This window comes from Protopterus annectens, chromosome 12.part0 (genome assembly GCF_019279795.1).
Source record: "Protopterus annectens isolate FY-2018-M chromosome 12.part0, PAN1.0, whole genome shotgun sequence".
Classification (NCBI taxonomy): Eukaryota; Metazoa; Chordata; order Ceratodontiformes; family Protopteridae; genus Protopterus; species Protopterus annectens.
Window position 1 is genome coordinate 501,755,443 of NC_056746.1, and position 15,669 is coordinate 501,771,111.

General features: G+C 37.3%; 1 protein-coding gene across 2 annotated transcripts in view; it reads right to left on the reverse strand.

Annotated features, from left to right (window-relative positions):
* Nucleotides 1–15,669, reverse strand: part of LOC122816668 (transmembrane protein 180-like) — a 588,132-nt gene that overhangs the window by 303,368 nt on the left and 269,095 nt on the right. For both annotated transcript variants that reach the window (XM_044089623.1, XM_044089624.1), the window contains exon 4: nucleotides 1,180–1,334. In XM_044089623.1, coding sequence (XP_043945558.1) covers nucleotides 1,180–1,334 — 155 coding nt within the window. The remainder of the gene's footprint in view (nucleotides 1–1,179; nucleotides 1,335–15,669) is intronic.

The window sequence follows — 15,669 nt, forward strand, 5'->3', positions numbered from 1 at the left end:
GGCAATGGCTGGACTGTAAAATGTTACTAATTAATGATTAGAAACATATTTGTCCTACGATGTATGCAATAACACATCATGCTGACCAAAAAACATTATGCTTACTGAACAAAAAGATCATACAGTATCATACAGCGCACCTATGGTAGCTTCACGGAGAGAGAGAGAAAAAGAGTTGGGGGGTGACAGTGGACTATTTTCTAGGGAAACCTGCTCATTCCTCTAAACAGGATAGTGTAAGACACACAGGAGTCTTGTATATATATATATATATATATATATATATATATATATATATATGTTTTAATTTATTAATTAGATAACACTCTTAAACACAAAATCCTTAGAAATAATGCAGGTGTTTTGTTCTGATTAAATAAAAGTATGTAAACAGAGTTTGTGGGGATCAACCCAGTCCCACCACACTGGATAAAAAGCGTATTAACTTGATGACTAATCCATACTGGCTGTTGAGAGAGTGGCCCTTGTATGAAGGAAGTATACATAAGCAGGAAGAAGATTGTTTGTTTGTGTCTTTTGGCTTTTCCTGGTTAGGGGTCGCCACAGCGGAACTCCGGTCCGCTAATGATTGGCAGTAGATTTTTACGTACTGGCTTGCCAGGCCTAACGCACAATCTTCAAAGAAGGAATGCCCATTCACGCATGTCGCTACACAGAAGACGCTTTATCTGAAAATCGAACGGGCAACATCTAACTGTGAGGCGACAACGCTACCGCAGCACCACCACCGCAGTAAGAAGATAAAGATCCAAAATTTAGTTGCATATGGATTGCCATCAGGCATACAAGGTAAACCAAGTCACAAGGCCTGCAATGAGGGGGGTGTTGGGGAAGATGAAAAATGAAAAACAAACAAAGGCTCTCAGGAGCTAGATGAGGTGCAGGTTGTAATTCCTCCATCAGTAGACTTGAAGAATCAACTGACTTCAAATTTTGTCTCAAGTAATAATAATAATAATAATAATAATAATAATAATAATAATAATAATAAAAATTATTATTACTATTTTTCAGGTGAAGTAAAGCCTATCCCCTAGAACATATTAAGCTAAAACAATTTTGCAGCAAAGTTTTGTTATTAATAAAAATGGATGTCACTACAATTCTGATTCATATTTTTCATTCTGATCAAACTGCATGTCCTATACATACACTTACAAATTTGCAGGAAGAAACAGAGCTAGTAGGTAATAGTGGCTTGGTCCGAGAAGAAACATCACGCTTCCAGCTGCCATTTCTATATAGAATGTGTACAAAATAACTCTATAGTAGCCAAGCTTCCCCAACAATGAGTGACTGCAGAGGACAAGAATCTGAAAATCAAAACCATGAATTAGAAAAGAGTATTTGGCTATAAAAAACACAGCATATTGTACAAATTGGTTCAATTATACATACACGTACAAATCTCATTTCCATTCCAAAGATGTTAACTGTAAACCCCTCCTAAGCACAAGAAACAGTCTTCTCTATTCTGTCTTCTGATAACATCTGCGTACTGTAAGTAAAGATCCACCATGTGCCACTTTTGAAGGTAAGAAAATTGTAATGGATATCATTCACCACCCTCTGCACTGCTGGCTAAATTTAAATGGACGCCATTCACCACTGTTAGCATTGCTGACTGCTTTGGATAAATAAATGCTTATTTCTGTGGAATTTAGGTATAATACAGTTATCTTCATATACACACACTTTTAGTTCTGGTGCTGGTTCACAAGATGCACACTAATTCCACTGTGCCACAAATGAGAATCTACTGCACTGCCATTATACCATGCCAATGAGGCATGCCTTAAAATGGTATGTGACAATACAGGAAATTAATTTGTATTTACCTTTGCTGACCGAGTCAGTCCTACTATGCCAGCAGCCTCTTTTCAGGAGTGACTCGAGGTGCTATTTATACAACTAGGAGAAATTTGGCCAGGGCATTGAGGAACTTCCCTTACTCGTTAGCGTATGGGGTCTGCTATTGAAGGTGACACTTTCTGCTTCCAGTCCAAGTGTGAAGGGGGCATGGGGAAACGGGGAATAGTGTGGAAAGTAGCGAAGCAACTGATTATGTTGTTCATAGGTTCACAGGTTCCTAGGCAAATACTAGGCTAGCTGCCCTTCTGGGCCATTTTAAGCCTAGCTAATTTCCCCCAAAGGCGAGAATCAAACCCTGTACTTTGTGTTTATGAGGTAAACATTCTACCTATTATGCCAACCCTCCCACTGAAGAAGGAAGAAGAGGATGGCAGATTAAAAGTGAAGGCAGTCGAGCCTTCACAAGAAAGTTTGCTAAAGGAGGTTTTGATAAGCAATATGGATGAGTGGAAGGAGGAGGAAAGAAACAAAATGGTGATGATGCAGAAGTAATCACAAGTGAAGGTGTTTGAGTCTGCCTTCACAGGCTACAGAAAGGCTGTTTCCCTTGAACAGCTTTAGTTGAGAGGTCGAATTACAGTCAGAGTGTATTGTTACAACCCTCCAGTCCGGAGGGTTGTGAGATATTAATTTAAAAGATTTAATCAATCAGAGTGAACTGGAGAGTGAAAAGGCGATGTCTTGGGGTGAAATTATGAAAAGGATACAAGAAGTTGTTGAATAAATAAAAAAGAAAGGAAGAAATCATATGCACAAACTATAAAAGAGGAGGAAAAAAGACAGAAAAAAACTGAGGTGAAAAGGAAGTATCATATAAGAATAAGCAATAAAAAGGAAAGGGGGGCTAGACAGGCATGAAATATGGGAAAATGTTATTGTACCACTCTGTATCGCGCCCAGACAGGTAAGAGCATTTATTCACATTAATGAAGACTCATTCTGTGATATTTTTTATCTGGTCAGTATATATGGAAATTTTTTATAACAATATGACATAAAAAAATGACAATCCTTGGAACTTATATGTTGTGCAAGCATTTAACAGACAGGCAAAAAGAAAATGTAAATAAAAGTTTGTACCGAGGTAGAAAGAGAGACTTTAAGAGTCTATTTAAAGACTGTGTGCAAGGATGTCATGAACATTACAAAGATTTATGGTAATGAGAAATTTATGGACTGGGGATAAGAATGTGGAGTTGTATTATAAATGCAAAATAAAAAACATAATACATGTACCTAGTATGATTAATGTGGATGGAAATAGAGGGTTTATAAAATATTGGGGGCAACCAAAGACATGCTTTTTGTGGTAAGAATGACCATTTAATTAGCAACTGTGACAAAAGAAAGTGTTTTATTTGTGGAAATGTTGGTCATGAAGCAAAAATATGTGATCAAAAATGTATAAAATTTGAACAAACAGGGCATTCACAGATGGATTGTGATTTAAATGGGAAGGAAACAGGGGGAAGGGAAAGAAGACCAAGTGAAAGAATGTGATTTACAGTAAAGCGTAGAAATGGAACAAGAAAAAAAGGAAGATATAATGGAAGAGGTCAAAGAGTTAGGAAGGAATAAGGGAAGCAAAAGGGTAGACAAATGGAGGATGAAATAAGTAATTCTAGTGAAGAGGGGATGATAAGTGGGAAATGATTAAAAGTAAAAGGAATTCTATTGGGAAAAGAGTTAAAGACAGATAATGTAAATTTAAAAATATAGGTTTAGGACAGAATAAAAAAGGAAAAGGATGAGGACAATTAATATTTTTCTTCACAAACTGAAAATCCTAGCCATAAATGTGAACAGCATAAAGAATGTAAGGAGAAGGTTAGGTGTGTTAGAATGGTATGGACTGCTGGATGTGGATATTATAATATTATTAGATAATAGAATTTTAACAGAAGGAGACAGAGAAGATAAGGTATTGAATCATATGGAATATAGGAGAAGAAAAGTGGTCAGGCATAGCAATTTTAAGGTGGTGGTATTAGGTAGAATTACAATACTAGATGTAAGCTAGAAGAATCAAGCATATAGAATTTCTGCAATATATGCGTATGTCATAAGAAGCAAAAGGAGATAATGTTTAGGAAGATTCTTAATTATGTGAGTGTTAATATGCAAATAACATCAGTGGAAGATTTTAATTGTGATTTAAAACAAAGGAGAAAAGAAGAGGAAGATGTCAGAGTAACTTCTGAGATCTTAAAAAGTAGAATGCTGTATTTAATGGAGAATAAACAATGGACATACAATAGAGGTAGCTTAAGAAAAGATTGATTATTTCATGATTTCTGAGATATTAAACATATTACATAAAGGGGTCAATAACAAAAAAGAAAAGCGCATCAAAGCATGGCCAATAAAACTTAATATACTTTATTTGAGTAAGTGCTTTCATGCACCCCTGTTTGATTTTTCAGACTCAAAGTTATTACAAATCCAAAACTGTACTTAAATAAAAATTCAAAAATTGACCAGCCAATACGATACTTCCATTTGATAATGTAGCTCAAGCATTTAACGAAACAGTAACAGCAACCTACAAAAATGACTCAAATAAATATTAAAATAACATAATAAAAACAAAAACACAAAAAAATTCCTATATAATAAAATCTCAGATTGGATACAGCGGTCACAAATGCATATACAAAAACCTTCACAAACAACTATGTCATGTCCTTTCTAGGCTGAAGTGCGATTCTCAAGCAATCTGGAAATATATCGCTGATTGATAAGTATATTTCTTGGCATTTTAACCTTTCAGAGTTCTGCATTGTCTTAATTTTGCCTGACTGAATTATTTTTTTGCCTGACTGAATTATTTTATATATTTTCTGGCATTGTTTTCTTTTTCTCATCTGTCCTGAAACTGTTTTGTTGGTGGCTTTGCAGTTGCCCGCCCATACTGTAAATTTGATCTGGGACACCCCTCCCAGTCTAGTGTTCACACCACTTAATACAGAGAGAACATTTGAGAAGGCCAACCCATTTAGGTTCTTATCCTTGAATTATCTTCTGCTCCTCCTTCCTCTCCTTGCACTTTACTAACAAAAAAAATTCCACTTTATTCATCTGTTTTTACTGTATTTCTGTTTCTTCCTACTTTATTTTGTTTTTGCCTCTTCTTAAAAGTACTCAATTGTATTTATTCTGCTGCATTTATTACTGCTTGGTAGTAGCCTGATTAAATTGTAACCATTATTCTAAGCCTTTTGGTTTAAGCACTTGGACTTCAGACCAGTTGTTTTACATTAAGAAGTTTTATGGTCTGCACTGTTGTGGCAGGACAGGTAGCTTACATCCTTCTAAGTTGGGAATTGATGATTGAAGACTCAGTGTCTGTTATTCTAAAAGTACATTAGTTCTGGTTTAAGCACTTGGGCTTCAGGCCAGTTATTTTACATTAAGAAGGTTTGTGGTCTGCACTCTTGTGGGAGGAGAGGCTAGATTTTGCCCTTCTGAGCTGGGAATTTCTCATTAAAAGCTTATTGTGCCTGCTTATTTGAACTGTTTCTTTCAGAAATTGGTATGCCTTGTTTTCTGTAGTATAGATGAGATTCAGGCCCACTGAATCTAGCTTTGTTTGTATAACTTGAGCACTAATCCAGACCATCTTTTTGGAAAAGGTTCCCCTGCACCCTAGTGGCACAAGTGTGCAGTTAGAACTTGTCTGATTGAAGCCTGCTGGAACAGGGCACGGTTTTTAGCTTTTTTACTGGTTAATTGGGTAATTTGTTTAAATCAGTTTGCTCGTTTTCTATTGTTATATAAAAAATTGCACCTTATTCATCTGCTTTTACTATATTTGTGCTTCTTCCTACTTTATTACTTTACTTTGCTTTTGCCTCTTTTTAAAAGTACTCAGTTGCATTTATTCTGCTGCATTTATTACTGCTTGGTAGTAGCCTGATTAAATTGTAACTGTTATTCTAAGCCTTTTGGTTTAAGCACTTGGGCTTCAGACCAGTTGTTTTAAATTAAGGTTTGTGGTCTGCACTGTTGTGGCAGGACAGGTAGCTTGCATCGTTCTAAGTTGGGAGTTGCTGATTGAAGTCTTACTGTCTGTTATTATAAAAGTGCATTAGTTCTGGTTTAAGCACTTGGGCTTCGGGACAGTTATTATACATTAAGAAGGTGTGGTCTACAACCTTGTGGGAGGAGAGGGTAGATTCTGCCCTTCTGAGCTGGGAGTTTCTGGTTAAAGGCTTATTATACCTGCTTACATGAACTGTTTCTTTTATGAAATTGGCACGCCTTGTTTGCTGTAGCATAGACTAGATTCAGACCTGCTGAATCTAGTTTTGTTTGTATAACCTGAGCACTAATCCAGGCCATCTTTCTTTGGAGAAGGTTCCCCTGCACCCTGGTGGCAGAAGAGTGCAGGTAGAACTTGGCTGATCGAAGACTGCTGGAACGGGGCTCAGTTTTTAGCCTTTTATTGGTTAATTGGTTAATTTGTTTAAATCAGTTTGCTCATTTGCTACTGAGGATACACTTTATACATCAACGCTTAGCTAGGATTAAACTATTCCCGGCATCATAAAGTCTACTCTTCAAAATTTCCCTTAGAACTAGCCATCTTTTTTAGTTTTAGCACTCACATCTGTTTCTTTGAGCTCAGTGTTTGTTCAGAACTCATTGTAAGCACTAAATAAGCTACAAATTACTACAGTATTCAACTTTACTCACTTGTCTAGGTTTTTAGTACTTAATAAACAAGCACCTATCCAGGCATGTCTAAGGGTCAGCTCCCAGTGTTTTCGCCTTTCTACCTGATGGATCTGGGCATCTTGGGACACTGCTGCAATTGCCTCATGTACACAGACAACCCTCTCCTCCTACCACCCAGCACTACAACCTGGGAGAGATGCACTTATATGGCCAAATTGGAAAGCAAAGCTCTCTTTACTCAAGACTGGACTAGACAGCCAAGAGAAGAAAGTAAACAGTTGCACCACACCACACTCATCACATAATCCCTCAAAACCTACACCACCAAAGCACACACATAGAAACACAAAACACACATATACATTTGCGGAAGCTCTCAATAAAACTCTGCTCAAGCAACAGAGACCTCCAAAGCAGAAACGCAAGCAACCTCCACCCCCCCAACACAACTCAAATGACACATAGCCCACAAACTCAGTCTACCACTCAACCACAGCCTATAAGGCATAACAACATACCCAACACTCTAGTCATAGGTGACTTTATAGTCAGGCACACTGATGTTCCACTCATCAGGCTAAACAAGGAGAAAGTTACTGTCAGCTGCCTGTCGGGTGACAGGATCCACTACATAATGCATGCACTCAGTTCACTCCACAACAAGTAAAATATGACTCTGTCATTGTCCATGTTGGTGTGAATGACTGGAGATGTACCTCCCTGGACTACATGAAGAGAGACGTGGAGGAGCTCTCCGATCTTGTAGCCCAGGCAGGTATGACCCTAGCCCTGAGTAGCATCCTGCCATCACCCAGAATGATCGTTAAAAGGATCCGATCCAGTACCAGGAACTCGGGCAGAACGGAGAAAGGCGTACAAGTTGAATAAATTCTCCACCAAGTTGATGCCAACGGTTTTATTCCATAAAACACATAAATCGTAGATTCCAAGACCAAATAGCAAGATAGAAATAATACTGAATAGTGCAACTTTATAAAACACTTTAAGTCTAATTCAAACAATAAAACGGTTGAGCGCTTTCATCTGACAATAACAGATTTCATCAGAACCAAGTTGTTGTCTACATCGCCAGTTTAAATACCCAACATTTTGGCGCCAAACATTAATTAGTAATTAATTATTCATTATTAAACTAGGAGGCTGCATTAGATCATAATATATTTTCCATAATTAAATATTGCAAATCTTAAATAACAATTACATAAAATGTTATAAAAATATATAAAAAATATATAAAAACATATATAAAAACACATTTTAATGTATATTATACGTTCCTTATGTGCAAACCTTCCTTGTAGATTAATACTATGTCCTTACTAAAAACACAATGTATGAGACTACAATAAATACATAAATAAATACTATCTAAGCCAGCCTACCTATGCCAATGGATAACTATATAAGTTAAAATACATGCATAAGTTCTGATTCTGGTAATTATATATTGTTACATATTAAAATTTTATAATAAAAATAATAAAAATGTATGTAAAAATGTATGTTAAAATTAGTTATACGAATGAATATAAAGATGGATTAAAAATGTATATGTAAGATAAAAATATAAATTTGATTAGTCAGTATACATAATATATGGGGAACAATTGTAGTCACTAGTAACAAACTATGGAAAAATTGATAAATAATTACTGGTACCAAACTATGGAAAAATAATGTCTACAGTAGGCAAAAATGATTACTCTAACCTTCCACAGAATCATGGGCATCCCAGAATTAAAAAGGGTTTAATACTGATATATTCGTTAATTCCTGGATGTGTCGTAGCATCCAGGAGTATTTGCCATCTACTTTCCATAGCTCCCAATTTGGCTTTCCAATTACCACTCCCCACAGTACTAACTACCTGGTCTAATATAGCAAATTTGAAGCAATGATCCTTACCATTTGCTATAATGTGTTTGCTTAATGCATTTTTCTCATCACCTTTTTTCATCTTATACGTATGTTCGTAAATCCTAGTTTTAAATTTTCTTTCGGTTTTACCTACGTAGTATGCATTGCATGTTGTGCAGGTCGCTAAATATACTATCCCATGACTGTTGCAATTTCCAGTTTTAAATTTACATATACTATGGGTAGTGTTCACCAATTTTATAGTATACTCCTCATTTATGTATTGCCACTGCTTGCATGTACCACATTTTTTCGTACCCATAGTTTTGCTTTGTTTCCCCTTAATCTTTTTATCATTTCTTTCAATCAATCTTTTTAGATTACAGCCAGTTTTAAACGTAATACTAGGAGTGTCTCCAATTGTGTTCCTACCTTCTTCGTCAAGGTTGAACATATACCAATGTCTATATAATATTTCCTTAACGATATTGGTAAAGGGGTTATACATAATAACACATACACGTCTATTGAATGTATTCTTTGGATGTTTGTCCATTTCTACTTGGCCTAATAATGGTTTATATTTCTTTCCCCATTGGGATTTAACATAGTTGGTCACATCAGTCAACATACCACTAGGGTATCCTCTATCCAAAAATAACAATTGTATAGTATCAAGTTCTTTAGACATAATTTCTCTGGTAGATGACATCCGTGCGGCTCTCACACATCGTCCTTTTACTATATTCTTAAACATGTGGGGTGGGTGACAACTCCCATACTGAATATAATCGTTAGAGAATGTGGGTTTTCTATACAATTTAGATATATACCCATAATCATCAGAACTAATATAGATGTCCAAATAAGCTATTCCCTTTTTCTCTATAGTATGAGTAAATTTTAAGAATTCTGTTGTATTATTAATATAGTTGATGAAGGTCTGAATACTTTCCGTTTCACCCTTCCACACAATTAGTATGTCATCTAAAAACCGTGTATACAACATTTGTTTATAGTATTCACTAGTGAATATGAACTGGTTCTCCCATTCTAGCATCACTAAATTTGCAAATATGGGTGCACATGATGCACCCATAGCAACTCCCCTCGTTTGTCTAAACGTTTCACCTAAAAATTCGATGTAATTATGGTCAAGAATACGTTCCATCATACTCATAATGAGCTGTATTTTATCCCAAGTACATCCAGAGTATTTCATCAAGCTGTTGCAAAAATATTCTAGTCCTATATCTTTGGGTATGCAGGAAAATAAATCCTTTACATCCACCGTAATGAATGTTAAATCCGCATCCCATACCTCTTGGTTCAGTTTGTTTAGTAGATTCCAAGAGTCCTTAATTAAATGTGGAACTTTGCCATAAATATGCTTGGTCCATTGATCCACTGTAACACCTAAATTGAATGTTTTCGACTTTGACCCAGATATAATAGGTCTTAATGGAGGATTCTGTAGGTTTTTGTGGATCTTGGGGATACCTATAATATGTGCCAAAATGGGATATTCATTTCTTAAAAAATTGTATAATTCTTCAGTAATTCTATTGTCCAATAGGTACTCTTCTATTACTAAATCTATCCGTCTATGACCAATGTTAATCTGGTTCCGTGAGATGACTTCATAATTACCTGAATCAAACAATATATCATGAATTTGTTGTTGATACTCACTTGTGTATGTTACTATAATCCCCCCTCCCTTGTCAGGTTTCATGATTCTGACATCTTTATTTGACATTATATCGTCTAACATTTTTCTTTCTTTTTTATTAAGATTGTCCTTAAATAGACAGTATGGTTCGGCTCCTTTCCTAATTTTGTTGTATGCCGCATATATATCTCTACACACCGCTTGTTCATAGAGAGCCACCTGTGTATTGTTTGGGGGAATATATGTACTTTTCTTCACCAGTTTATTTTCATAACCTAAAGGGGGTCCAGCAGTATCTTTGAATTGGAATGCCAAATTTATTCTCCGACAGTATAGTTTTACCTCTTTTATAGTATCAAATAGGTTAAACTGTCCCGTTGGAATATACTTCATTCCTTTACTAAAAAGTGAAAACAGTTCTTCCTTTATTTCCAAGTTGGTATAATTATAAACCATAAATCCTTTGAAGTTGTAAGTCTTAGGATAACTGTTGGATATATTAGTCTCAATGTAATCACAGTCAAATATCCCATCTGTCTTAGTATTAGCTAAACTATCCAATGGTATAGTACCAATGTCTAAGTTGTTCTCTTTTAGTATCTCTTTTGAAATTTCTTTGGGGCTGGAAAAAACCTGCCCCCTTGAAAATTTGCATTACCATCCTGTCGAGCATATGCTCGTTTCCTTTCACTGTGCTCCAAATGGTTGGTATTGTTCATTTCTCTCCTTAATTGTGGCCAAATATATACGCGACCTACCCTATATTGTTCTGTATCTCTCTCCATTTTATGTATCTTTCTATTATATATAGTCTTCATCTTATAACTGGCTGTCTGGAACTGTTTAAAATATAATTCCTGCCATTTATCAAATTCTTTGTCTCCTGTAATTTCATCATTTAGTTCTTCTAACTCATTGTATAACTTCGCTACCTTTTCATCATTATGCTTCATTAACATTTTCATGTACATACTACCAAACAAATCAAATAATTTGTTAAAATCTTGTTTTACTGTATTATTATATTCAATCCCTAAAGGTAACTTAAAGAAACGCAACCCTTTAGGCACAATGTTAGAATTCATGCATTTCTCTAAATATACATTGTCTAATTTAACACTTTTAAACTGTATTAATTTTTTACCCATAAGATAAATTTTGTTTTTCATGTTGTTGGTTAATCCATTAAATGCAAAGGATTCCTGTCTAAAGTTACATTCACCATCAATTTCAAACACATATTCATCATTCAAAAAATCTTGCATAAACTTGTCATTATTTTCTCTTTCATAACTAGGTAAGTTCTTGTCATATTTCCCTTGAACTTTATTACAGGTATTTGGGCTAGATATAAAGTCTTTAAACACAGTACCTGTGTGTATCTTGTTCGCATTTTTCTTAGTCACATTGGAATAGGTTTTATTTCTATCCCGTACTTTTGGTTTAGCCCCAAGTCTCTCTGACTCTTCTTTATGGTGAAATAAACTGAAGTCGAATGTAAATTCGGCTTCGGATAGTATATTTTCGCCTAAGTCCTTAATGTCAATTCCTATAGCCGGCTTTGCTGTTTTTTTAATGTTAGAGTCCTGCGGTTGTCCGAAGGTTTGCACATAAGGAACGTATATATATATATATATATTAAAATGTGTTTTTTATATATGTTTTTATATATTTTTTATATATTTTTATAACATTTTATGTAATTGTTATTTAAGATTTGCAATATTTATTGTGGAAAACATATTATGATCTAAATCATCCTCCTAGTGTAATAATGAATAATTAATTATTAATTAATGTTTGGCGCCAAAATGTTGGGTATTTAAACTGGTGATGTAGACAACAACTTGGTTCTGATGAAATCTGTTATTGTCAGATGAAAGCGCTCAACCGTTTTGTTGTTTGAATCAGACTCAAAGTGTTTTGTAAAGTTGCACTGTTCAGTATTAGTTCCATCTTGCTTTTTTGGTCTTGGAATCTACGATTTATGTGTTTTATGGAATAAAACCGTTGGCATCAACTTGGTGGAGAATTTATTCAACTTGCACGCCTTTCTCCGTTCTGCCCGAGTTCCTGGTACTGGATCGGATCCTTTTAACGGTCGTTGTGCTAAGTTTTTCTTGATCACCCAGAATGATACCACAGTACAAGGACAAAATGATTGACTTCAACAATTGGCTAAGCTTCTGGGGTCATTCTAAGGGGGGATCCAGTATCTGTCTGCCTGGGATGACATGATCGACAGACCACAATTTCTCAGAGGTGGCCTGCACCTGTCGCCCTTGGGATTCCGGTTACTGGCTAAGGCTCTTGCCACCACTATAGTGCCTTTTTTAGGCAAGGTTAAAATGACAAATTCACCACCGTAACAGGCAAAATCTGAGGGTAATGCTACTCAATGCTAGAAGTCTAAACCTCAAAATGCACTCATTAAAATGGAGAACATCGACATCTGTGCAGTGACAGAGACCTGGTTCAAGGCTCCAGAGAGCACTCCCTGCATTTCCAGGCTATAATTCAAACCACACCTTTCGGCCACCTAACCTGGATCGAAACACTAAAGGCAGAGGCTTGTCCATAGTTATTAAGGATATCCACACCTCCAGGCTAGTTGCTCAGCATAATGCAACCGAGATTATCCAAGTGCAACTAACTATGGGCAAGACCGCAATCAAAATTGTAGCTTGCTACAGATCTCCCACCATGCCCCAGGATTCCCACTTGTCATTTCTTGATACAGTGGAAAATATTAGGGTACAACCCAACACCCTAATAATGGACGATTTCAACTACCCCACCATTAACTGGAAAAACTACTCATGTACCAACTCTTTTGCTCAACGTTTTCTGGAATTCATAAATTCTAATGCCTTGGATCAAATTATCCACGCTCCCACCAGGGGCAGCAATATCCTAGACCTGGTCATTACCAACATGGACGACCGGTCTTCCACACCAGAGGTCAATTCCCCGTTGGTCAGATCCGACCACAAGCTAATCACCCTAGACATCCACATCCCGCCCCCACCCCCCATTAGGAAAACCACCATAAATAAATTCTCCAAAGCCAACTTCACGCTTAAGACAGAAGTGGCAGACGGACAATAGAGGTACAACTGTTGAATCCTACACAAATGCATTTTATAAGCACTTACACGAGTGCATGGATCTTGCTATCCCTAACAGAACCAAGACGCTATCCTCCAAAAAAAGGAAGCCAATCTGGTGGTCCCCTGCCATAACCCAGCTCTACAACAGAAGAAAGAAACTGTTGCAAAAAAGAGTAAAATCCCATGATTTGAGGAACTCCCTGGTCAACCTCAGTAAGAAGCTGAGATCCCTCATAAAATCCTCCAAAGCTAGTTACAAAAACAAAATTGCCAGTGATTTTAAACACAGCCACAAAGCATTCTATAGCTATGTCAAGAATCTCAATGGCAATACTCAGATCTGCTCTATGTTACAGCACAATGGCGTTAAATATACATACTCACCTGATATTGCCAATATCCTGGCAGATAGGTTCACTGCTAACTTTATCCCCTCCCACCCCCTAAAGGGCCCATCTCTATACCAGAAGAATGCAAAGTTCCTGTAATCAGGGCTGCACAGGTAAAAACCACACTCTCCAAGCCAAGAACATAGTATCCATGGGACCTGACAACATCCCAGGCTGCGTTCTACACAAACTACAGAACGAACTAGCACCCTACCTAAGTGCCATGTTCAGTCATAGCCTCACCTCAGGCTTTGTACCCACTGAATAGTGCACAGCAACAGTTATCCCACTCCAAAAAGGGGGAGCCAACAAGGACCCTGGGAACTACTGCCCCATTAGCCTGATGAGCCTGGTCTGCAAGGCCATGGACTGTATCATCATGGAATTTATAAAGAAAGACAGTGGTAATCTCCAAACTCTGGACACCACCCAGTTCGGGTTTGTAAAAGGCAGATCATGTCTCCTAAACCTGATAGACTTCTTTGAAGCACTCACCAAAGCTGTAGACGAGGGTATGGTGGTTCACACAGCCTATCTAGATCTTGCCAAGGCTTTCGACACCATCCCCCACTCTGGAATTATAGATAAACTCACTAAACTAGGTATAAATCCCTATGTCACAAGATGGGTTGCCAGCTGGCTCACTGACAGAACCTACACTGTGAATGTAGCAGACTCCAAACCTGACTTCAGACCAGTGACAAGTGGAGTACCACAGGGTTCAGTCCTGGGTCCTATCCTGTTTGGTATCTACTACTCTGAAGTACAGGCTAACACAGAAGGTCTTTGGCTAACAAAGTTCGCAGATGACTGAAAACTACGAGCCCGATGTGGACATCCTACAAAACGGCCTCACTGAGACAGATGCCTGGTGTCAAGGCCATGGCCTCAAGCTCAATGCCAAAAAGGTGCACTGTCATCCCCTTTGGTAAAAACTCTGTACCCATGAACTACCACATAGGCGGTAGTCTACTTAACACTGAAAGTATGATTAGAGACCTTGGGACACAGGTGGACAGTAGTCTCTCCTTTGATAATCACATTGCCACAGTAGACAGGAAATCCTTCTACGTGGCACACCTCATCACAAAAGGTTTCTCATCCAGGAGAAAAGAGGTCATTGTTCCCCTCTACTCGTCACTCATTAGACCCATTATAGAGTACAATGCCCCTTTTGGTATGTACCTCACAAAACATCTACAACTGGAAAAGCCACAGAAATACCTCACAAAGAGGATTACTGGCCTCAAACAGATGCCCTACGCAGACAGTCTCAAAAAACTCCAGCTTTACTCCTTTGCATATCGCCTACTCAGAGGCCATCTCTGCCTAACATACAAAGCTATGTCAAACCCAGAGCTGTTGGACATGCTCCACTTAAAGAAATCCCAACCCCTCTAAGCTACATGCTCTAGGGACCTAAACCTTGTCACCACAATAAACAGAACATGCTGGAGGGATAGATTCCTGTCCCAGAGACTTCCCATACTCTGGAACAAACTATCTATCTATATCAAACAAAGCTCCTCATTAGCACTCTTCATGAAAAATCTCGATGACTGGATGGGAAATAGGAAATTCACCCTGGGGATCACTTCTGTGGCACTGCTCGACAGGGGCACAGGAAAATAATTTTCTTGGGTGGCGAAAGCCAGGGTACCTTTTTGGCTAGGCTTATATAGGCCCTAGGACTAATAGCCTAGTACCTACCTATGAACCTAAGAAATCCTCACATCTATTAATTCATAAACAATTGTAACACTGTACATCATAATTGATGTTAAAATGGCAGAATGAATACCTTCAGCCTAAAAAAGAGCAAGTGAAAATAAACTTACCCCATCAAAACATAAGTAATCATTCTGCACATTACAATCATCATTAAGCTTTACAGCATTCCAATGGAGTTCCCTTTAACCCAAAGGACTCCCTATGTAACAAATTCTGAGATGCACTGTGTGAACATAATGAGGCATTCCACTATATAATGACAGTCCATCCCTAAGCTGAAGTATGACTTGAGCAGTTAAGATAACTAAAAAATGTCAAG